This window comes from Emiliania huxleyi (assembly GCF_000372725.1).
Source record: "Emiliania huxleyi CCMP1516 unplaced genomic scaffold EMIHUscaffold_7, whole genome shotgun sequence".
Classification (NCBI taxonomy): domain Eukaryota; phylum Haptophyta; order Isochrysidales; family Noelaerhabdaceae; genus Emiliania; species Emiliania huxleyi.
Window position 1 is genome coordinate 1,065,530 of NW_005196756.1, and position 21,005 is coordinate 1,086,534.

The 21,005-nt window shown below is 65.7% G+C and overlaps 6 protein-coding genes across 6 annotated transcripts; 3 read left to right on the forward strand and 3 right to left on the reverse strand.

The window, feature by feature from the left end:
• Positions 1-125: 125 nt before the first annotated feature.
• EMIHUDRAFT_198099 (hypothetical protein) lies at positions 126-2,017 on the forward strand (the record flags this gene model as incomplete). The annotated part of the gene is made up of 2 exons (XM_005761951.1): positions 126-299; positions 743-2,017. 2 exons carry the CDS (start codon positions 126-128, stop codon positions 2,015-2,017), a joined length of 1,449 nt encoding a protein of 482 aa, XP_005762008.1.
• Positions 2,018-3,488: 1,471 nt separating this feature from the next.
• Positions 3,489-4,277, reverse strand: EMIHUDRAFT_62050 (hypothetical protein; the record flags this gene model as incomplete). Its single annotated transcript, XM_005761952.1, has 1 exon — positions 3,489-4,277. A coding segment is annotated over one exon (789 nt), but the record flags the coding sequence as incomplete, so codon positions are not given.
• A 3,119-nt stretch (positions 4,278-7,396) lies between these two features.
• EMIHUDRAFT_198103 (hypothetical protein) lies at positions 7,397-8,244 on the reverse strand (the record flags this gene model as incomplete). The annotated part of the gene is made up of 4 exons (XM_005761953.1): positions 7,397-7,506; positions 7,597-7,675; positions 7,843-8,040; positions 8,200-8,244. The coding sequence occupies 4 exons, from the start codon at positions 8,242-8,244 to the stop codon at positions 7,397-7,399; spliced, it is 432 nt and encodes a 143-aa protein (XP_005762010.1).
• Positions 8,245-8,280: 36 nt separating this feature from the next.
• On the forward strand, positions 8,281-11,328 carry EMIHUDRAFT_96831 (hypothetical protein; the record flags this gene model as incomplete). Its single annotated transcript, XM_005761954.1, has 6 exons — positions 8,281-9,206; positions 9,262-9,358; positions 9,678-10,360; positions 10,431-10,505; positions 10,574-10,804; positions 10,980-11,328. The coding sequence occupies 6 exons, from the start codon at positions 8,281-8,283 to the stop codon at positions 11,326-11,328; spliced, it is 2,361 nt and encodes a 786-aa protein (XP_005762011.1).
• A 161-nt stretch (positions 11,329-11,489) lies between these two features.
• EMIHUDRAFT_432908 (hypothetical protein) lies at positions 11,490-14,544 on the reverse strand. The gene is made up of 8 exons (XM_005761955.1): positions 14,412-14,544; positions 13,933-13,983; positions 12,900-13,067; positions 12,687-12,822; positions 12,508-12,612; positions 12,406-12,440; positions 12,037-12,289; positions 11,490-11,777 (listed from the first exon to the last, which is right to left on the reverse strand). Exons 1-8 carry the CDS (start codon positions 14,526-14,528, stop codon positions 11,710-11,712), a joined length of 933 nt encoding a protein of 310 aa, XP_005762012.1. The 5' UTR covers positions 14,529-14,544; the 3' UTR covers positions 11,490-11,709.
• Positions 14,545-17,319: 2,775 nt separating this feature from the next.
• On the forward strand, positions 17,320-20,068 carry EMIHUDRAFT_461796 (hypothetical protein; the record flags this gene model as incomplete). Its single annotated transcript, XM_005761956.1, has 3 exons — positions 17,320-17,983; positions 18,133-18,215; positions 19,678-20,068. The coding sequence occupies 3 exons, from the start codon at positions 17,320-17,322 to the stop codon at positions 19,768-19,770; spliced, it is 840 nt and encodes a 279-aa protein (XP_005762013.1). The 3' UTR covers positions 19,771-20,068.
• Between the last annotated feature and the right edge of the window lie 937 nt (positions 20,069-21,005).

Consider the following 21,005-nt stretch of genomic DNA (forward strand, 5'->3'; position numbering starts at 1 on the left):
GAACAGGGGCCCGCCGTGAAGGGATCCTGGACGGCCCGGGGCAGCCAGCTTTTCTTTCTCTCGGGGCCCAAGAGAGCAAAGCGCAGGCTCTGCCTCGCAGACGCGACCTCTTGAGGCGAGCGCGCATGGTCGAGGAGAGGAATGCGGACTCTTCGCTGTCCGCCGCGCAGCAGAACCTAGGCGAGGTGCGCTTCCCGGTCTCAAAGGGCCTCGCCGATGCCGCCGCCGCGCTGCGGACGCAGGGCGTGCCCCAGCGGGGGGGGCCTGCGCAGTGCGCCGTCCTCCCGGGCCTGGCCGAGGTGGCCCGGCAGCGGCAGCCGCCAGCGCTGCACGCAGGCGCCGCAGGCGGCTTGCAGCACCCCGCCCGCAGCTGGACGGGCGCGGGCGCCACTCGGAGCTCAAGCGCGAAAGGATGGCAGCAAAGCAAACAGCAGTGTCGCCGGGATCGGCGACCACAGCCAGATTCACGCACCGTCTGTGAACAGCGCATAGCGCCGTAGGACGTATTTTCTTCTCATAATACTCGTATAACAAGGCTGTGAACGTCGAACGTCATACACCAGGCCCAGGCGTGCACCTCGGCAAGTTTCCGTCGCACCCCCCGGATCCGGGCGCACCGGCAGTCGCGGGGGGGCACCGGCATCTCGGGGGCCGCCGCGGTAGCTTCGCACGGTCTTCGTGTGCGACTATGCCACCCCTCTCGCGCCGCCGCCCAGTATCTCAGTCGGGCACATTGCCTCAGTCGGCCGTCAGTGCCGATGCGATAAACCTGCAGGATCTGCCGGAGGAGCTCCTCATCAAGGTCCTCACATTCCTCAAGGACTCGCGGGCCTGCGCGTCTGCGGCGCTGCTGTGCCGCCGCCTGGCTGCGGGCTGGCGCGGCGTCGAGCACCTCTTCTTCGCGGAGCCAGCGGACGCGGCCAAGGTGCTTCTCGTTGACGGAGAAGGGCTCAAGAAACGCATGCAGCAGCACCGCACACGCAGCCTGCACTTCTCCTGGCGGGACGCCCCACACAAGAGCGGCCGCGAGGCGCGACCGCACCTCGGACAGCTTGGCCTGCTCGGCGGCTGGTCTGGCTTGATGGGCAACCTCGAGGAGGCAACCCATCTCAACCACTTGGAGAGGTTCTCAAACATCGGATGCCAGCTTACTGAGCACATACCCAAGCACGACGAGCATGACACCAGGAAGAGCTACCTCGCACGCCAACTCTGCTCGCCCGCATTCGCGCGCGCCATGCCGAATCTGCGCGTGCTTGAGCTCGAGTTTGCTTTCGCGCCGATCCTGTTCCAGGCGTGCATGCAAACGATCGGTGAGTTCGAGCACTTGGAGGTCTTGCGCTTTACGCCACACCCTGGAGGCAACGCCGGGGGCATGTACCACGATGATGTCCACCAAATCTTCGGACCGGAGGGCATCGCTTTCTGGGAGGATTGGGCCATCAGCGACTTCAACTGCCGCAACGGCGGGTACGTTGAGAGCGCGCAGAACACCAAGCCCTTCTCGCAGCCACGACTGCACGCGTCGCTGTCGACGCTCGACCTGTCGTGGACGCGAGACTCTCTGTCTACGAATTTCTGGGCGTTCGCGCACATGTGGGGTCACCTCGGGGAAGAGCTAAGACACTTTCGCGCGCTGCGCGTCCTAAACTTGAGCGGCTGCTGCTGGGGGGTGGATGCAGACGAGGCGATGGCGGCGGCGATGCTTTCTCTCCCGCCTACGATCGAGGAGCTCCACCTCGCCTACCTTGTTTGCCTCGAGGACGGGGAGCAATGGGCTGGCCGCGGCGTCTTCGCCGCCTTCGCGGCGTTGCCTCGGCTCATCGAGCTCAACATGGAAGACTCGAGCCTCGGCTTGGCCCCGGCGATCACTCTCGCCACGTGCTGTGTACCAAACTCCGAGCTGCACGTGACATGCGACATGTTTGAACTGTCACCGGGCGACGCCGCGGCGCGCGCGAAGGTGCAGAAGCGGCTCGTCGCAATGCAGAAGAAGTTGCAGCGGCAGCTGAGCTGATGTATATGCGGCCCTGCCGTGCTCGCATAGTGGACGCTGTGAACGCTGTGATGTATGGACTGTGGATCGTGTGGAGGCGTCCTGGTGCGCGCTCGCGGAGGCCCCCCTGCCCAGGCTCGGTGTGTTGCACCGGTGCCCCGGTGCCCCCACTCTTGCGCGCGAGTAATGGACCTCACCTGTTCGGCTGTAGTGTGTGTGTCGTCATGAAGTACACCGTGAAACTCCCCCCCCCCCCCCCCCCGGTGCTCGCGTGGTATACAAGCCGCACCGTGGCACCGAACCGGGCCCCATGAGCACGCGCCCCGCGCGGCACACGCCCACACGCGGCCCCGGGGGGGGGCGGGGGGCGGGGGGCGCGGGGGGCAGCCCCTAGCCCCTCTGGAGGAGCGAAAAAAAGCAAGCGCAAGTTCTTCGCGCGACAGCAGGCCAGCACCAACCGCACTGTACGAATACTCACAAGGAGCTGCAAATGGCGCCCCCCCACCTCTGAGGTGTACCCCGCGCCTCTCCCCTTGCTATAAGCTGTCTCTCCTCGGCATGCAATCCGCGAGCCGGCGCCCGATGGCTCCTCCGGGGTGGTGTTTTCGCAGGTCGGCAGGGGAGAGGCGCAAGCGCGACGCGCACTCGGCGAGGAGTGCGTTGATGACGAGATGCGCCGCGAGCGTCGACGCCTCTGGCAGCACGCCGAGCAGCTCGCCCTCGGCGGCGGCGGCGCAAGGCAACGAGATGTGCGCCATCCTGGCGAGCGGCGTCTGGTGGCCGCCCGTGAGCGCCAGGAGCGTGCCGCCCCGCTCGCGCACCTCGGAGGTGAGTTGCCTACACGCGCCATCGGGCGCGGTGAGCGCGGGCTGCGCTGAGTCACGCCTCGCCAGGGTGACGGCCATCCGCACAGCAGCTCTGCCGCAACGCCTACAGAAGCCAGCGGTTTGCTGCGTCGTGCGCGAAGCGTGGGTCGACACTCACTCCAGAGTGCGCAGCTGCCAGAGTGAGACACGGCGAGGACCACGTCGCCGTCACCCACCCCGCCCAGCTCGCCGTGGGCCCACTCGGCCCCGTGCACGTACGCCGCGCCGAGGCCGATGGCCGAGAGGGAGGAGGCGAGGCGCGCGGCGACCAGACCCGACTTGCCGAGGCCGGTGGTGAGGCGGCGGCCTCTACACCGCAGCAGAGCGGACACCGCTGCGTCCGCAGCCGCCTCGTCGGCACCGGCGCTCGCGGAACGAACCGTCAACTCGCCCCGTGCCAACGCCGCGCGGAACGCGCCCATTGTTCCTCCTCCGCCTCCTCCGCCCCCGCCGCCGCCACCGCCGGCGGCGACGGCCGCCGACGGACTCGCAGCTGAGGCGGGGGCCGGAGTGGCGGCGGAGATGGGTGGCGGGACGTCGATGTCGACGGCCGGCTGCGCACAACCGGCGTTGGGCAGCAGCTGCGGCGGCAGCTGCTGCACCGGATGCCTCGCCAAGCCGGCCGTGTCCAGCAGCTCCGAAAGACGGTGGAGCGGCCACTGGGTGGGCGCGTCGCACAGTGCGGCGTCGGGCTGCTCGTGCACCTCGACGAAGAGCCCGTGCGCACCGAAGGCGAGGCCAAGCCTCGCCATCCACGGGGCCAGGTCGCGCGGACTGCCGCCAGAGACAATGCGGCCGTCGGCGAGCTGCTTCGACGGCCGCTGCAGGGAGTGGGTGACGTCGAGGCAGACGAGGGTCTCGCCGGCGGCGCCGGGCGGCGCCGCCTCCTCGCGCAGCCAGCGCAGGTTGCGCGGGTCGACCACCGTGTCGTGGTAGCCAAAAAAGCTCCCGCGCTCGCACAGAATGACCCCGCCGGCGCCGGCGTCGAGCGCCTTGCGCTTCTGCTGGTGCATCGCCTCGGCCGAGGCGAACTGGCCCTTCTTGATCTGGACAACTCGGCCGGTGGCACCAGCCGCGGCGATCAGGTCCGTCTGCCTGCAGAGGAACGCCGGGATCTGGATCACGTCGACGCAGTGCGCGATCTCCGCCGGGTGGTGTGGCTCGTGCACGTCCGTCACGACCGGCAGCCCGAGCTCGGAGCGCACGCGCTCGAAGAGCCGGCACCCTGCCGCGAGTCCCACCCCGCGGTATGAGCCGCCACTCGTTCGGTTGGCCTTGTCGAACGACGCCTTGAAGATGAGAGTCGCGTCGAACGGCGCCATCGCCTCGGCGAGCGCAGCGGCCGTCGCAAAGGCGTGCGCCTCGGACTCGATGACGTTGGGCCCGGCCATCACAAAGCGACGCCGCCGGAGCATGGTGGCGTTGAGCCGCTGCGCGCGCCGAGCGAGTCTCGCGGGCGGCATGTCCTCGCTCGACAAGAGGGTATGTATGACTCTGACCTGTTCCGACCCTGATCCGACCTCTCTCGAACACCGACCTGATCCGACCGTGTTCACTTCGAACACGGTCGGGAAAATCCCTCCCTCCCGCCGCCGCTGACCCCTGTTCCGACCGCGGTCGGATCAGGTCGGATCACGGTCGGAACAGAGTCGGATCATGCTGTGCCCGTCCGTGCGGTCGGATCATGGTATGATCCAACCCTGTTCGAACGCTGCCGAACACGGTCGGACCAGGGTCGGACCAGAGTCGGAACAAGGTCGGGAAAAAGGGCCATACGTGGGGCAGCTCATCTGTTCCGACCGTGATCCAACCCTGTTCCGACCGTGTTCGAACGCTGCCGAACACGGTCGGATCAGGGTCGGACCAGAGTCGGAACAAGGTCGGGAAAAAGGGCCATACGTGGGGCAGCTCATCTGTTCCGACCCTGATCCGACCCTGTTCCGACCTTGTTCAAACCTAACAGGGTCAGATCAGGTCGGTGTTCACATAAGGTCGGATCAGGGTCGGATCAGGGTCGGAACAGGTCAGAGTGGAACCCTCCTCTCGACGACACCCACCCACGGGCCCTCGCGCCCAGTCGCTCTCCTCCCCCCTCGCAGATTGTCCTCGCCATCTTCGGGCTCTATTCGACCGTGTACGGCATGGTCAAGATCAAGGGGATGCTGACATCGAAGCCGGTGCCCAAGAAGGAGGCGCCCAAGGCGCTCGCGTCGAAAATGTCGGGCCTCGGCGTCTCGTTCGAGGTCAAGGGCGGCGAAGGCGCTTCGGTCACCTCGGCCAAGTGGGGTGAGGCGTCCCCCGCTCGGCTCTCCACCGCCCCCACCGCCCCTTTTCCTCCTCCTCCCCCGCATCGACGACCACCCCTCGTGCCGCCAATCGAGCCCGCGCCCCCGCCCCCTCTCCCGCAGGCTTCGAGTTCCCGACGACGGAGAACTTTGACGAGTGGGAGCAGAACGAGGAGAACTGGAAGGCGTGGGAGGCGTGGGTCGACAGCCCAAAGTTCGAGGAGTGGGCGAACAGCGACGGGCCTGCCTGGTGATGCACGGCTGGTCGGGCCACGGCGTCTCGCGCTGCTCGGCACCCCCTCCCGCGTCCCGTCGGCCTCTCGGGAAGGGGCGTCGTCCCGGTTCCACTGCGTGTGTGTGGCGGCGTGTGAGATCGACCGGCCACCTTGTTCTCTCATGCCGCCGGCGCCGCTTAGGTGCCCACTGCTGTCCTGCGTCAAAAAATATGTATCAGGAGCACAGCACAGAAGTCTGAAGTCATAGTCGAAGCGCGGACAGGCCGCGGCGCAATCCCCAAGACCAGAGGCGAGAGGGGGGGGGGGCGCGGCGGCGCGGGGCGGGGCTTTTCTTTAGGGGACCCCAAGGCGCAAGGGTTCTGAGGGCCGGTTTTTTTTAAGAGCTTTTAAGAAATGAGGTGGTTTGGGGGGGCTTAAATTGCCACTTAAGAGATTCCAGGCGGGGGGTCCCTCTTTTAAAAAACGGCCTCCCGGCATGCGTCGCTGGGCCTCAAGTTGATAGAGGGCCCACAGCGTCCTAATCTAAAATCTGAGGATTGAGGATTCAGCCTTCGCTTTAGTGAGGCCAAAGTGAGTTTATGGATGGGTGAGAACGATGCGCGACACGAGGAGGCACACGCACCGACTCGTCGGCGACTCTGCCGCACGCCGTTTCAGAATTTTTCTCAGCGTGAGCGAGACGTGGAAGAGTGCCACCGTCGGGTAGGACGGGTCGGCCCGGCGCATCGGAGTAGCCGTCGTGGTCGCGGCGAGCAGCGCCGGCCACTCCGGCGCCGCGTCGGCAACATGGGAGCATGTCCACCGCCACTTTGCGGTCGCAGCGCTGTTTGTCGCCCAAAACGCCGGGGGCAGCGGTGTTGGCGTTTAGCACCCCTCGAGGGTTCGGACTTTTTGGGAAGGTATGGTATGGTCCACACAGGCAGGCTGTTCTTCACCTTCCTACAACATGTGTATGTTGGTAGGGAGGTGATGAGGAGTCAGTTGTGCATGCCCCGCCTGCTGACAGACCTGCTTGGGGGTATGGTAGGGCTAGTCTTGGCTCTTGGGCGGTCAGGAGCATAGAGAGAGAGATTTTTAGCAATACCAAACAACTCTAACACTCACACGTCATTTGGGGCCTGGAGCCCTGTTCACGCGCGCGCGAGACGTGCAGACAGGGTTGCCAGGTGAGAGCGAATGGCGCGGTTCACGCCTCGCACAACAGAGTTTTACAACAAAACTCCGTCGCACAACACTGGGCACGGGACTGGCGCGCACTGGCACTAACTCGCACAACAGAGAGAGAGATGCGCTCTGCATGGTGGGACATAAAAGAGAGCGAGTACTTGGGCGAGTAGGCTGTGCGGTCAACGCTGCCGCGCGCGACTTTGCGCGCGAGGCGGCGCAGCTTGAGAACGGCGGTGGGCGAGAAGCCGCCGCCGAACGTCTCGTGGAGCAGCAGGTTGAAGTTGTTGCGCTTGACAAAGATCGCGTCGTGGTAGAAACCGCGATGCGCCTTGACGTAGCCGTGGCCGTTCTTGTGGTCGAAGGGTTGGCCGGGCTGCCCGCGCGCCTTGCAGCCCATGTTTAGGCGGCGGGCCTTCTCTTCGGTGTTGCCGAAGGCGTAGGAGTGGCCAACGGAGGCGGGCGTGCCGCCGCTCGAGGCGTTACCAACGCCCGCCGAGGAGGTCTTGAGGAGGGGCGTCCAGAGCTTGACTTCATTCACCTCATCGCATCCTCCCGGGCCAGCGTGGGGTTCCGCGAGGTCGACCTTGTACCCCTCGTTGTACTGCCGGATGAGCTCTGGTTTCTCCTTGTCACCGTGCACGACCGGCGCGTTGGCCGGGGCGCGCATCTTTGGTTTGTTGGAGCATACGAACGAGAGAGATTTTTGATCACCAACAAGAAATCACGACCCTCACAGTGATTTGGGCTCGGCAGCTTGTTGGCCCTCAGCCGAAGCTGGGGCCGGTCCCGTAGCCGAGAGAGCCCGCGCCGAGGAGTTCGACGCGGTCGGGGGGGGGCCTTGCGGAGTCAGAGGCCAGCGAGATGGCGATCGCTGTACTTCATGGGGGTCATCAAGTGACCGCGACTGACAAGCCAGAGGTCGATACTCTGGACGACCCATAGGATGCCACGAATGCCTGAAGGAGAGGGAGGCGAGGCCAGAGGCAGGCTCAGCTGCTCTCGGGTGATCTCGCTTTGGTGGCCGAAGGACCTGATGGTCCTGTCACATTCGCGTTCCGAGTCGTGGGGGTAGAAGAATTCGAGGTAGAGCATCCGCAGGGAGGCAGCATATGAGGCACCAGTCTTCTGGAGAGCTCAACAGCTGCGGCCGCGATGGCGGAGTCGGCCGCGGTTCGAGCGAGCAGCTTTTGGCTGCGGGATCGAATATCGCGGAAGGCTCACATGCCCTCGCGGAGCGACGCGGGTCGCGCGGCGCGCGCGTGTGCAAAATGCGACAACAGACGACAGATGACAGACGCCTGAGCGCTGTACGACTGAACTTTTGTCGCCGCAATCGCCACCGCCGCCCTAGCCGCCGCCATCTTGACGAGCAGCGCGAGCGTGCTCGTCGGCGGCCAGCCGTCGCGGGCCGGGCCGAGCCCGGCCTCAACCGGCCGCGCCGCCGCAGCAGGCCCGGAGGCCCACGTGGCGGCCGACCAGCTGATCAGGAACTTGTAAGGATGCGCCCCACCCCTTTCAACAAAAACAGATACCAAACCAACGAAACGGCCAGAAAGGAAGAAAAAGAAAGAAAGCGCGGGGGGCGGGATGTCTGTGCGCCCCGAAGAAAGAAAGAAAGAAAACAGACACAAGGGAGGGAGGGGAGATACCCCGAGAGCGATGCGATATTCACGTGCGTTTGTTTTCTCAAACATCGACGACGAGCCCACACGCACAGGCCCGCAACAGCGATGGGCAAGCGCAAGCAGCGCGACCCGGGCGGGTACGCGGCGGACGGCGGCACGGATGGCTACCCGCCGCCACCGCTCCTCGAGAACGAGCACTTTGAGACGTACTACCGCGGTCTCGGCCTCGTGCCGCCGTCCGAGTGGGACGCCTTCTTGGCGGCGCTACGCACGCCGCTCGGCGTCTCGTTCCGCATCACGGGGCGGCCCGACGACCCGACCGCCCTCGCGCTGCGGGACTGGATGGAGCGCAAGCACGTGCAGCGGATGCAACAGCTCGTCGTGCCCGGCGCTGGCGCGGTTCCACCGCCGACACCGATCCCGTGGCTGCCCGGAAGGCTGGCGTGGCGGTTCGACGTGTCGCGCGCGACGCTGCGCGGCAAGGGCGTCCGCCGCGCCGACGCCGACGGCCCGGCCCAGGACCCGACGCCAGAGGAGGCGGCGTCCAAGTCGACGCTCGCGGCGTTCCACGAGTTCTTGACGCAGGAGGTGGAGCTCGGCAACATGAGTCGGCAGGAGGAGGTTTCGATGGTGCCCCCGGAGGTGCTGGAGGTCCGCCCCGGCCAGCGCGTCCTCGACATGTGCGCCGCGCCCGGTTCGAAAACGCAGCAGCTCCTCGAGTGCTCCGCCGGCTCGCTCGCCGCCACGTGCGGAGGAATGGTGATCGCCAACGACGCAGAGTACAGGCGGTGCCATCTGCTTGTGCACCAGGCTAAGCGGCTGAACTCGCCGCTTCTCGTCGTCACCAACCACGACGCGCAGATGCTCCCCACGCGGCTGGATGTCGACGGCAGCGGCCGGTTGCGCTTTGATCGCATCCTGTGCGACGTCCCGTGCTCGGGGGACGGAACGCTGCGCAAGTGCCCCGACCTGTGGCGGCGGTGGAACGAGAAGCTGGCGTGGGGCGTCCATCGGCCCAATAGCGCGCCCTTGTGCCGGCGCCGCCGTCCGGGCCGAGCCGCCTTAGGCGTTCGCGCAGCTCTGTAGGCTGCAGCTCGCAATCCTCTCGCGCGGCTTGTCGCTGCTGCAGCCGGGCGCGCCGGCAGACCCTGGCGGTCCCAGCCAGCCTTGTCTGGACGCAGAGGTGGCGCGGCTGTAGGCGGCCGGCTCGTCTACTCGACTTGCTCCATGAACCCGATCGAGGACGAGGCGTCTCCCTTCCCGCCACACCCTCCCAACCGTCCTCCACTTGGCCCCCCACCCCACCCCACCCCACCCCACCTCACCCCACCCCACCCCACCCCACCTCACCCCACCCCACCCCACCCCACCTCACCCCACCCCACCCCACGCGGCCGCGCCCGCACTTCCTTCCCCGGCGCCCTTAGACGCCGGCAGGCTTGCCGGCGGCGTTCGTTTTCTACACATGCACCATGCGGATGCGGTTTGTTGTCCTTCCACAGGCGGTGGTGGCGCGGGCTCTGCTCAAGGCCAACGCCGAGGAGTCACTGGCCGGAGGAGTCACGCTTGTGCGCACCGACGAGCTGCTTCCCGGCCTCAAGCGGCATGCTGGGGTGGGCTCGTGGCGCGTCTTTGCAAACGGCCGCTTCTTTGAGTCCGTGGAGGCGCTCCGGGCCGAGGTTGGCGACAAGGCGTGTGACTCTTTCTTCCCGCCGCCGCCGGACGTCGCGTCCGAGCTCCACCTGGAGCGAACGATGCGGGTCCTGCCCCACCAGCAGGACACGGGCGGCTTCTTCATCGCAGTCTTCGAAAAGGCGCCCGTGGGCAGCGGGGGGGGTGAGGGGGGTGGAGCGGCGGACGCGGCGGACGCGGCGATGGCGGCGGAGGAGGCTGCGGGAGCGGCGGAAACGCAGGCCGCGGCGAGGGGCAAGGAGGGTGCGGGGGTTCGGGCGGCACACGGCGAGGAGGGCTCCGCAGCCCTCGCCGTCGGCGAGGGCGGCGAGGAAGGCGGTGTGCCGTGCGGAGGCGCCGACGAGGCTGGTTGCGTCATCGACGAGGTGGCGGAGCGGGAGAAGGGGCAGCAGCACGGCCTCTGCTACGCCTTCCAGAACGGGTCTTGCCTCCGCGGCGCAGCCTGTCGCTTTGGGCACGTCCTCGGAGGCGCGGACGCGGGCGCGGGCTCACGGTCGCGGCCTCCAGAGGGTAGCGTTTTGGCACAGAGGGGGTCGCGTTCTGACGGCTTGTTTTGAGTGTAGGTCGCTGCCCAAGGGCGCGAAGCTCGCCCCACACGTGCGGGCGGTGTTGCACTGCTCGCCGCGCAACAATGGCAAGTGAGCGCCGCGTGCGTGCCTGCGGCAGCTGCTGCAGCGCTCTCTCGAGGATGGGCTCTTGGCGGTAGGTACGATGCGATCTTTTCGCTCGCTGACTCGTTTCTGGGGCAGGTGCGCGAGTTCTTCGGCCTCGGAGGCGCGTTCCCCTTCGACCAGCTAATTGCGCGCTCTGCCACGGGCAAGAGTGTGATCTTCCTTGCCCCCGCGCTGCTGGCGCTGCTGCGGAGCGACGTGCAGACCAAGCTCAAACTCGTCAACACCGGCGTGCGTTTGCTCGAGAAGTGTGACGACCCGCTCATGTGAGACTACCCGAGATCACGCGAGATTTCCCGTGATTACCCGAGATGACTGTGACGCCCCGCTCATGCGAGGAGAGAAGAAGAGGAGAGAAGTGTCCGACCCCATCATGTCCCTCGACGCTCTCTCGAGGCTGGCTAGTCCCTTTTCCGACCGCAGCTGATGTGGGTGGCGTAGGCCCTTTGGCTTCCGGCTAACGTGCGAGGGCGTGCCTTGCTTGCTGCCATACATGACGAAGCAGCTCCTTTTCCTTTCGACGCCCGAGCTGCGCGCTTTGCTCACGCGCCGCTCGCTCGCGCCCGACGTTGGCAACCCTTCCTTGGTCGCTGCTCTCGAGACGGCGGCCGCTGGCTCTGTGGCAATTGTGCACGACCCCCAGGGGCGGCGCGCGTTCGATCCGACCGCGTTTCCCCTGCAGCTCTCTCTCGCAGCGACGCGCACGGACCGCTCGCCACCCACTCTAACGCTGCACCTCAAGAAGTCGGAGTGCGATTCGATGCTCCATCGGCTGGCGCCCGCGCGGTAGGCTTGTACCATCGCGCTGGGACACTGCGGCACCGCCACCGGACTCCGGACCGGCCTGTGCTGACGTTAGCTAGTCGGAGAGCTCTTTACCTGTTTTGCGCGGTTCGGTGAGAATATTACGCACGCGAAGAACAACAACCAAGAGCGTTGTGTTTTGCCTTTAAGACTTGAACAGTTTTTTTTTACGCACGCGAAGAACACACACGCAGACCTCTCAGATCTCTCTCAGAGGCGACGCCCGGCCCGACACACCCATGTGTCAGTCAGATCGTCGAATCTTGCTCCATCTTTCACAGAGGCAGCAGCCGCTGGGGCATCACTGACATACCACGTCCACCACCGGCACCGGCCGCAGGCGCCTGTCGGGCTGTGCTGCCAGTTGTCATACCTCCGACCAATTGACCAGCACCCAACACGCCACGAACATCGTCGGTATCATCACAGGGATGCCTACAGGAAATGTCCCGACTGGTCAGTGCCCCTCACATGCCGCGGCCGTGTCGCGGTGCGTGTTGGGGGCGACCCTGCGTCATGAATACACCGACCTCGAGACGCGAGTCCGGTCGTGAAGTGTGTTCAGAGCACCGCGTGAATACGAAGGGCTGCGAATACAGCGACTACGGCTGAATGCGGTCGAGCACAGCGGAATACGTGTCCTCTCGAGCGCTAGTTGGGACACAAAGGTCTGATTCCGCTTCTAGGGGGTGACCCTGCCGCAGGAGCATGCCGTTGGTCACCACGACGCCTTGCATCGCCGCGAGCCGCCGCATCATCAGCCCGCCCAACGAGCCGATGCACGCCGTGTTTGCGCCAAAGTTTGAGCCAAAGATGACAGCAGAGAGCGCCGCGCGCCGTGCCGCGCGAAATCCGGCGCCGTGGACGCCGGCAGCGGCGATGGCAGCAGGCTTCCATTGCGGCACCGAGTCGATCATTTTGAAGACGATGAGGGTGGCTGGCAGCGTCTGGCGGAGGCGGGGGTGGCGGCGGTGCGGGTGGCATAGGCGATGGTGGCGATGGTGCGGGTGGCGATGGCGGCAGTGGATGACGGTGGGGGTGGCGGTGAGGGTGGCGGTAGCGCCTCAAACAGGTTGCAAAAGAGCATCGTCACGAATCCTGCCAATGATTCATGATTAATCAATCAGTGACTCATTAAGGTTGCAAACGAGCACCGTCGCGAAACCGGAGACGTACGCGACGGACTTGGTGTGCGCGAGGGGCAGGAACACCGACGCCAAAGCGAGCGAAATGCCGGTGACAGACATGGCCTCCGCGAGGACGAGGAAGCCTACACGACGTTTCAGGGAAATGTCTCTGCGGACGAGCCCGCTGCTGGGTAGGCCACGCGAGGACGAGGAGAGCCGGTGACGAAGCTGAAGAGCTCCCATGGCATGTGGCGCAGCGTGTCGGCCACGAAAGCGGCATCGATCAGGCCGTCCACGACGATGGAGCAGGCGCCCATGATGAGGACGACGAGGTAGACGGGCAGTCCGTGCACCTGTGTGTCCGGAAGGAGGCGCGCTCACCGCGAGACGGCGGGAGGGCCCATCGGACCCATGGGCAGTTGCCGTGCACCGACTCGAGCGCGCAGATGAGCGTCGCTGTGAGCACCCGCACGAGGCAAAAGACGCCGGTGCGCGTGAACGTGCCGTCGCGGGCCGAGCCCCGCTCGCCCTCGGGAGAGTGGTGGCGCGAGCCGAGGCTGGATCGCTCGCCGTCGCCGTCGCCTTCAGAGTCTTGCCCCTGCCACGGTGCGTGTGTGTGTGTGTGTGAGGGAGGGGGGAGGGAGGGGGGGGGGGGGGGGGTTGGGAGGTGGAGGGCGCAGAGGGCGCGCGCATATCAGTGGGAGAGGCGGCGCGCGCTCCACCAATGGCCATACGCACGCGCCGGCGGCGCTTAGCTCCCCCCTCGGACGCGCGACACGAGGCCGCACTGTCGCGCTCCCCGCGCTGACCCCGCCAGTGTGTGTGTCGGCGCTGTGCGCACCGCAAGAGAAGACGGCGCCGAGGCTGCGGCCACGCTCTCGAAGCGGCCCAGCGCCGAGTGAGACGGCGCCGCCTCCCCCGGACCGTCTCCGGCGTCCAGCGCCGCGAGCTCGAGTCCCGCCTACTCGGTCGACCCCGGCTGACCTCGGGTGGCCGCTCGCTGCGCCGCGGGCTCGAGCGCCCCCCGCCTCGCGGCCCGTGGGGTCGGCGCGCACATCCACTTTGGTGCGGTTGGTGATATACCTGTGCGTCCAGCAGTCCGGGCCCAGTGCTACGGCCGGTGACAGTGTGCCTCGTGTCGGCTCCCGAGCCGATCGTGCGCAGCGTGTGTGTGCGCGCGTGGGCCCGTCCTTGGTGCTACGACAGGAGGTGTGTCACACTGACTGGCTGACTGACTGATGACATCCTACCACCCACACGCATCGGAGGGGAGGGGGGTTGGAGGCGGCGGCTGCGAGGGAGGCGGCGGCGAGGGCGAGAGCGAGGGCGGCGGGGGTGAAGGGGGGCGCGTCGGCGGCGCACATCAGTGCAAAGGAGACGAGACCGGCGGCGACCTAGAGGGCCAGCGGAGAGGTCGGAATCTCGCCAAGGGGGGTCAATCGTGCGTCTCGGGACGTCCTCACTCCCGGTACGCCCATCCGGGCGGCGAACGAGACAAACGTGTCGCCGAGGTCCTGCGCGGCACGGAGAGACCAGAGTCAAGGCGGGATGGCTTAGCGGGTTCGAGCCGACACACATTGGCTGCCGGGGTGTGCCGATGGGGGGGCTAGGGGGGCGGTAGCGTCATCGTCCGGCGCTGCTTGCAGCGCTCTGGGTGGTAGTGGCGGCGCTCCAAGAGTGGCGCTATCTTGGGAAGAGGTTCCTCCTTTCCGCTCCCGGGATCGTGCCGTGTCTTCGCAGCATCGTGCCACGGAGACCGCGAGTGCAGCCGGGCACAGCTGAGTAAAACCTGAGTCCGCTCCTCCTCGAGGTTGTGGCTCCCCTCAGGAGTGTCTCGGGAGAGCAAGAGTCTCGGGAGTGCCTCGGGAGTGTCTCGGGGGTGCCTCGGGGGTGTCTCGGTGCCTCAGGGGTGTCTCGGAAGTGTCTCGGAAGTGTCTCAGACCTCGGCGAGCAAGACGTTGGTCGGGTTGCCGGTGACGAGGGTGACGGCCCAGATGTTGCCCGCAAAGAACTGCGAGAAGAGGAACGGCACCTCGGGGAGCGCGAGCAGCTGGCACATGCGGATGGTGATTGGCCTAAGTCATGAAGACGCCGAGGTCGGGGCGGGAGATATGGGGAGATATGGGGAGATATGGGCAGCCTAAGTCATGAAGACGCCGAGGTCGGGGCGGGAGATATGGGGAGATATGGGGAGATATGGGCAGCCTAAGTCATGAAGACGCCGAGGTCGGGGTGGGGATACGGGCGAAGACAGTGAATACAGCCGAGCACGGCCGAACACAGCGGAACACGCGTCCTCGCGAGCGCGAGTTCGAACCGCAGGGACAGAAGTACGCATTCGGCTTCTAGGGTGACTGGCCTACGAGACGTCGGACGCAGCGCCGTCATGACGGGCCGCACCGGCGGCGACAGGTGGGTCGGAATCCGCTCTCGCGTGAGCGTCATGGTGACGATGTCGTCCGGGATGAGGACCTGCCACCAGCGGCGCGAGGAAAGGGGTTGCCTTCTGACTGTCGCCGCCCGCCTGGTGTGTCCCCGCTGGTGCCCGTTCTCGACGGTGGCGGGCGTGATCTTGGGCCCGGGCTTGCGACGTTGTGAGTGGCTCACCGTGAGGCATGCGGAGAAGCAGCCGAGCGCCCAGAAGAGCCCCCACGGCGAGCGGCCGAAGTGGGAGACCACGCGCGTGGCCGCGGTGTGCAAGAACCTGCAGTGTGAGGGCGCCAACCTCAGGGCGGGGATGCGGTACTGTGCAGCGTACTCAGAGCACCGCGTGAGGACGAGGGGTACGAATGCAGCCGAGTGCCGCCGAGTACTGCGGAGTGCGTCTCCCCTCGAGAGCGCCGGCTGGAATACAAGAAGGCGGAGAGAAGACGGAGTCCGTTGCTATACGTGCAAGAACCCGGATCGCTCGAGCGCCGTGCACAGGTAGACGGAGCCCAGAAACATGACCACGAGGTGGTACGGCCGGAGAGAGGGCGTGCCATACAGCGAGCGCTCGAGGTCGGCCAGCGACAGAATGCCTACCGCCCACAGCCAACCCACGCACAGCAGCGGCGCCGTGCCCATGTGCAGCCCAGGCACGCCGTCGCGGCCCGGCAGCGGGTTGATCGTCAGCACAACCTACGGCCCATCGATTTCTTTTTTCTACGAGTCGTGCCTGGGCCCGGGACGTCCCCCGTGGCCGCGGGGTCGATCGTCCGCCTGGATGCGGTGTATCTCCCCACATCTCCCCAGATCTCGAGGCGTAGATGCGGAACATATCTCCCCACATCTCCCCAGATCTCGAGGCCTAGATGCGGAACATATCTCCCCACATCTCGCCGCACCGACGCCGCGACGACGACGGCGACGCTGATGTGCGGCTGAGGGACGGCCAAGTGAGCGATACCTTCGAGAGCGAGGACTGCCACCAGGGTCATCAGGCCGCGCCGAAGGCGCGCCATCGGGTCATCCGTGGCCGCCCCCCCGAGCAGCACCACCAGCAGCGCGCCTATCCACGGCCGAGTGCGTGAGCGACCCGCGCGGGGGTGATGGCAACGCGCATATGAGCAGAGGCGCGCAGCAAGAGACCAACGAGACAGCGGCGTGGAGCAGAAGCGCCGGCAGGCCGGCGTCCGGCGGGCCGGCGTCCGGTAGGACGTTTCCTCCGCCACTCAGCTGTGAGGGCGCAACCAGGCCAGCGCCCTTGCCAACCCCGCCCTTGCCTCCGCCACTCTTGCCTCCACCGCCCTTGCCGCCGCCGCCGCCGCCGCCGCCACCGCCGCCGCCACCGCCACCACCGCCGCCCTTGCCGCCTTTGAGTTTCCCCATGTTGACTTCCTTAGCCTTCTGCGGATGCCTCACCTTGGTCTCGCCCTCTGGTGCACTCTCTGCAGCCGACGGTGCAGCGAGCCGCCGAGCGCTTGCGGTGGGAGCCGTCGCGAGCAGTGCGGGTTCAGCGTCGACGAATTGCGATGCGAGGAGCATACAAGGGAGTGCGACAGCCAACATGGGTCCTATCAGCTGTCCGAATTTGGTGTAGTCAACCTCGCGGCCGCGCCGCGCAAACACACCCGCAAACAGTTTGCTGGTGTATTCTTTTTTTGCCTTTTCGGCACTCATGACGGGGTAGGTAGGGTAGGTCTGGGCCCTCCCGTCGTGGTTTTCCCTCTCTTCACGCCGGAATTTTCACAGCAGAAAAAGAAAATTTCCGGACAAATCACGATGTCAAACGTCCCCAAATGGGTGATCTGATGCTTGTAGGGCCTGAGAGTGGCCTGCCATGTCACAGGAAGGACTGTGGTTGCAGGAGAGTACCACCATCCATCACTTTAAGTTGGTATAGTACCCCACCTTCACCCATCCGTGATTTCTTTTTTAGTTTCCCATAAGTAGGGTAGGTAGGTAGGTAGGTAGGTAGGGGCACCGCAGGGGCCGGCCAGGTTTTTGCAGAATTTCATCATGAGTGCCGCCCAAGCAAGAAGTACATACACCTGTTTGAGGAAGAGAATTGGTCTCAAAGTGGATAGCCAACAAGAACACAACACGATCTCTCACATGACAAGAAAAAATCTCTCTCTCACATGACGAGCGCAAATCACTCTGTGTGACACATTTCTTGTTGGCTTCTAAAAATCTCTCTCACATGACAAGCGATCCCACGGGGACTACATGATCCGTACATGAAGAAAGAAAGAAAACAGAGACGCCAGGGGAGGTGGACAAGGTCCCAGAAAGAAAGAAAGAAAACGCACAACCCAAGGGAGGGATGGAGGACGGCACGCCGCCACCACATGTCTCCACCTGAGCAGAGTTGCGGCGAATTCTTGTGTCTCCCCCAAGCGGTCGGCGACTCGACAACCGGCCTCGCCATGCGCGCTGGCTACTCGACAACCGGCCTCGAGTCCGTGGTCTGCGACGTGGGGAGCGTGACGACGCGCGCCGGCTTCGGCGGCGAGGACGCACCGCGCGTCGCCTGCCCCTCCGCAGTCGGCTTTTTCGCGGGCGACGACGGCACCGAGCGGTCCGTCGTGGAGATGGACGCGCTTGGGTGGGCGCAGCCCTCACTGCTGGTGCGTGCACTTCACAGTGCGCGGCACGACGAGCTCGACGCGCTAAATCTCCGACTGGTCCAGCACTGCTTTGACCGACTGGGAGCGGACCCAGCCGAGCACGCCCTCCTTCTGACCGAGCCGCCGGGCGCGTCGGCCGCCGCCCGTCGCCGGCTTGTGACGCAGCTGTTTGAGACGCTGGGCGTGCCGGCGCTGTGCGTGTGCAAGACGGTCGAGCTTGTCGCCATCGCCTCCGGACGGACCACGGCGCTCGTGCTCGACATTGGCGGCACCAGCACCGCCGCCGCTGTGATTGAAGGCTGCATGTCGCCGCACGCTCAGCAGAGCAAGGTCGGCAGCCTCACGGTTGTGTCAGACTTTTTCAGAAATCAGCTCCAGGGGATGGGCCACGGGCTCGAGCCCGCCTGCGTTGCGCTGAAGCGACGCAACCCTCGCGGTGGCGCCTCGTCGCCCGCCATCTCACGTGCGCCGCTGCCCACCGCCGCCGGCGGCGGCGGCGGCGGCGGCGGCGGCGGCGGCGAGGCTGGGCCCTCCTCAAAGAGTCTCGTCAAGTTTGGGGGCCCCTCCCCCCCCCCTCCCCCCCCCCCCCCCCCTGCCCCTGCCCCTGGCGAGGCGGGGGCGTCGTTTCCCACGCCCCTCGGCTGTGGAACAGGCGGTTCTGCCTCGCGCACGAGGCCTTTGAGGTGCTCGGCCGCGTGAGCGAGCAGGCGCGATTACGCCGAGATGAGCCGAGAGAGTGTGAGAGACAGTCCCAACAGGCCTTACGCGGCCTCACAGCCCCTTTAACACCTTGTGCAATATCACTTTACTTTTGGGTTGCTCTGTCTTCCCCTCGGTGCTCCTGCGACGAAAGGCTCCAACCGGCGGGGAGTCGGCGGGGAGCAGAGGCGCCGCCGCCGGCGAGCGCGCACCTCTAGAGGGCTTGTTGCGCGGCCGTCGACCGCAGGGGGGGGGGGAGCTTGCACTATAGGCGCTGCCGAGTACACTTTGCCCGACGGGAACGTCATCACCGCCGGCGCGGAGCGCAGCCAGGCGGGGGGAAATGTGGGGGGAGAGGGGGGGAGGTGCGGGGAGGTGCGGGGAGGTGCGGGGAGGTGCGGGGAGATAATGGGAGATGTGGGGAGGTGTGGGGAGATGTTGGGTCTAGCGATGGGAGCGGGCAAAGCACAACCTGAGGTGGGGTAGTGCTTGCCAGGCGGCGGAGATCTACTTCGATGACAGGCAGGGCGTCGCGACGCCGCTCGACTCGCTTGTGCTGAACGCCGTCGCGGCGCGCGCCCGTGCCGCCGCATCTCGGCGAATCTCGGCCACCTCTCGGCGAATCCCGGGTGCATCTGGAGACCGGCGCAGTGCGGCGCGGCCACATCTCGGTAGCGGCTCGGCTTCATCTCGGCGACTCTCGGCTGCACGTCGAGCCCGGCGCGCCACGCCGCGTCGCCGAGTCGCCTTGTCGTCCGCTCCCGGCCCGTGTCCTCTGGCGCAGGCGCTGGAGCCGGAGCAGCACAAGGAGCTCCTTAGGAATGTGGTCCTGACGGGCGGCGCCTCCTGCCTGGCGGGCCTCCCGGAGCGACTCGAGGCGGCACTGCGCCTCAAGGCATCTCTTCCCCCCCTCCCCCCCCTCTCTCCCCCCCCTCTCCCCCCCCAAATCTCCCCCGTGTCTCCGGCACTGCGCCTCAAGGCGCCTGCACGCACACGGCCTGCGAGCTTGCAATCTCGGCCAGATCTCCGGCGAGATCTCGAGCCCACCCAAGCAGCTCGCCAGGCCTTGCCCGGCCCACGGCGCGTGTGTTTCTTTTGTCCCTTGAAAGGGGCGTCTCACGCGAAGGCTGGCCCAGAGTGCCCGAGATTAGGCCGAGATTGCCCGATACTAGGCGTGAGCCCGATACTAGGCGTCTCACGCGAAGGGGATGCCTTCGATCGCCAACCAGGCCACGTGCAAGCCCCCTCGCCCCCGCCCGCGACGGCCGCATGACATGTCGCACGCGGCTAACAGGCGAATCGCATCACCATCCACACCGCTCCGCTGCCGGAGCGTCGCAACGGCGCGTGGCTCGGCGGCTCGATCCTGGCATCCATGGCCCGTTCCGCTCCTGCCCGTCTCATCCACACTGCCTGTGACGGCGCCCTCACTTTGCGCTCGCCGCTCTTCACGCGTAGGCCTCGCACACTGAGTTCTGGATGTCGCGCGCCGAGTACGACGAGCACGGTGCCTCACTCGCCGCGCAAAAAGGGACGCACGCGTTTGCGTGAGCGGAGAGCGCGCGCATTCGCGGTGCACTCTGTGGGTGCACACCCCCCACCCCGTCGGCCGCCCCCGGGCCGACCTGGGTGTGTGGCGGACGGGCGCACCTCCTGCTCCACCTGGCGGGAATATGAGTAATGGACATCTCTGCGCAAGAACAGGAGATCGTTGGGGTAGAGATAGTAGATTAAGACTGGAGATCCTAGCGGATCTCTCACACGGACACGCCCAAGTCTCGCCAGTAGATCCCTCCTGTCCGGTTCCCCATTCAAGACTAAAGATCGAAGATTGAGATTGTGGATTGCAGATCGCTGAGCAGCAACACGGGCCAAAAAGCAAAATGTGGAGATAGGAGATGGAGAGTGCAGATTGTAGATCCTAGCGCCCAGCCATCCGCCCCAGATGTGAGATCGAAGATTGAAAATGGAGGTCGTAGATTGCTGCCGGCGGCGACAGTGGCCAAGTAGAAGATTGGAGATTGGAGATGAGAGATGGTCAGTGTGGATGAATCCAATTGCATCTCCTTGAAGGTTTGAGCCCCCCTCCTCCACCGGGCCCCCGAATCGAGATTGGAGATTGGAGATTGGAGATGGAGATCGGAGATCTGACCGAATCCGGCCTAAGATGACGACGTTGGAGATTGGAGATTGGAGATGGAGATCGGAGATCTGATCCGGCCTAAGATGACGACGTTGGAGATTGGAGATTGAAGATGGAGATCGGAGATCTGACTGGATCCCCGGCCTAAGATGACGACGCTGTGGATTAGAGAGTATTGGAGATGAGGAGATCGGAGCCCACCCACCCCCTAGTGGTGTTGATAGATTTTTATAGATTTTTGTTTTCCCCTGTGGTCTGTGCGCGGACGGCCCGGGGAGCTCTGCGGCGCCATTTTAATCTGCGCTCCTCTTCATGGCCTGCGGCGCCTGGCTTGAGCTTGGAAGTGTAAACGAGTCCGCCAGGGCGGTCTGCAAACGGAGCGCGCTGCGCGCGCGGACTACGGCCAACTTGTTTGCCGACTAGCTTACGTGAACCAAGACTCCCACCCCAACTCGCCAAGGTTTCCCGGCCGCGCGCCGTCAGACAAGATACTGTCTCGTCGCAGGGGTCTTCATTCGCTAGACACTTGAGGGGAACGCTGGGACCGTTGCTGTGCCGCGATGTTTTTGCAGGGGTCGGGTGGATCGGTAGGCTAGTGCTCCTTGCCCCGCTGACAGCCAACCGGAGTTCACGAGGGCTGACC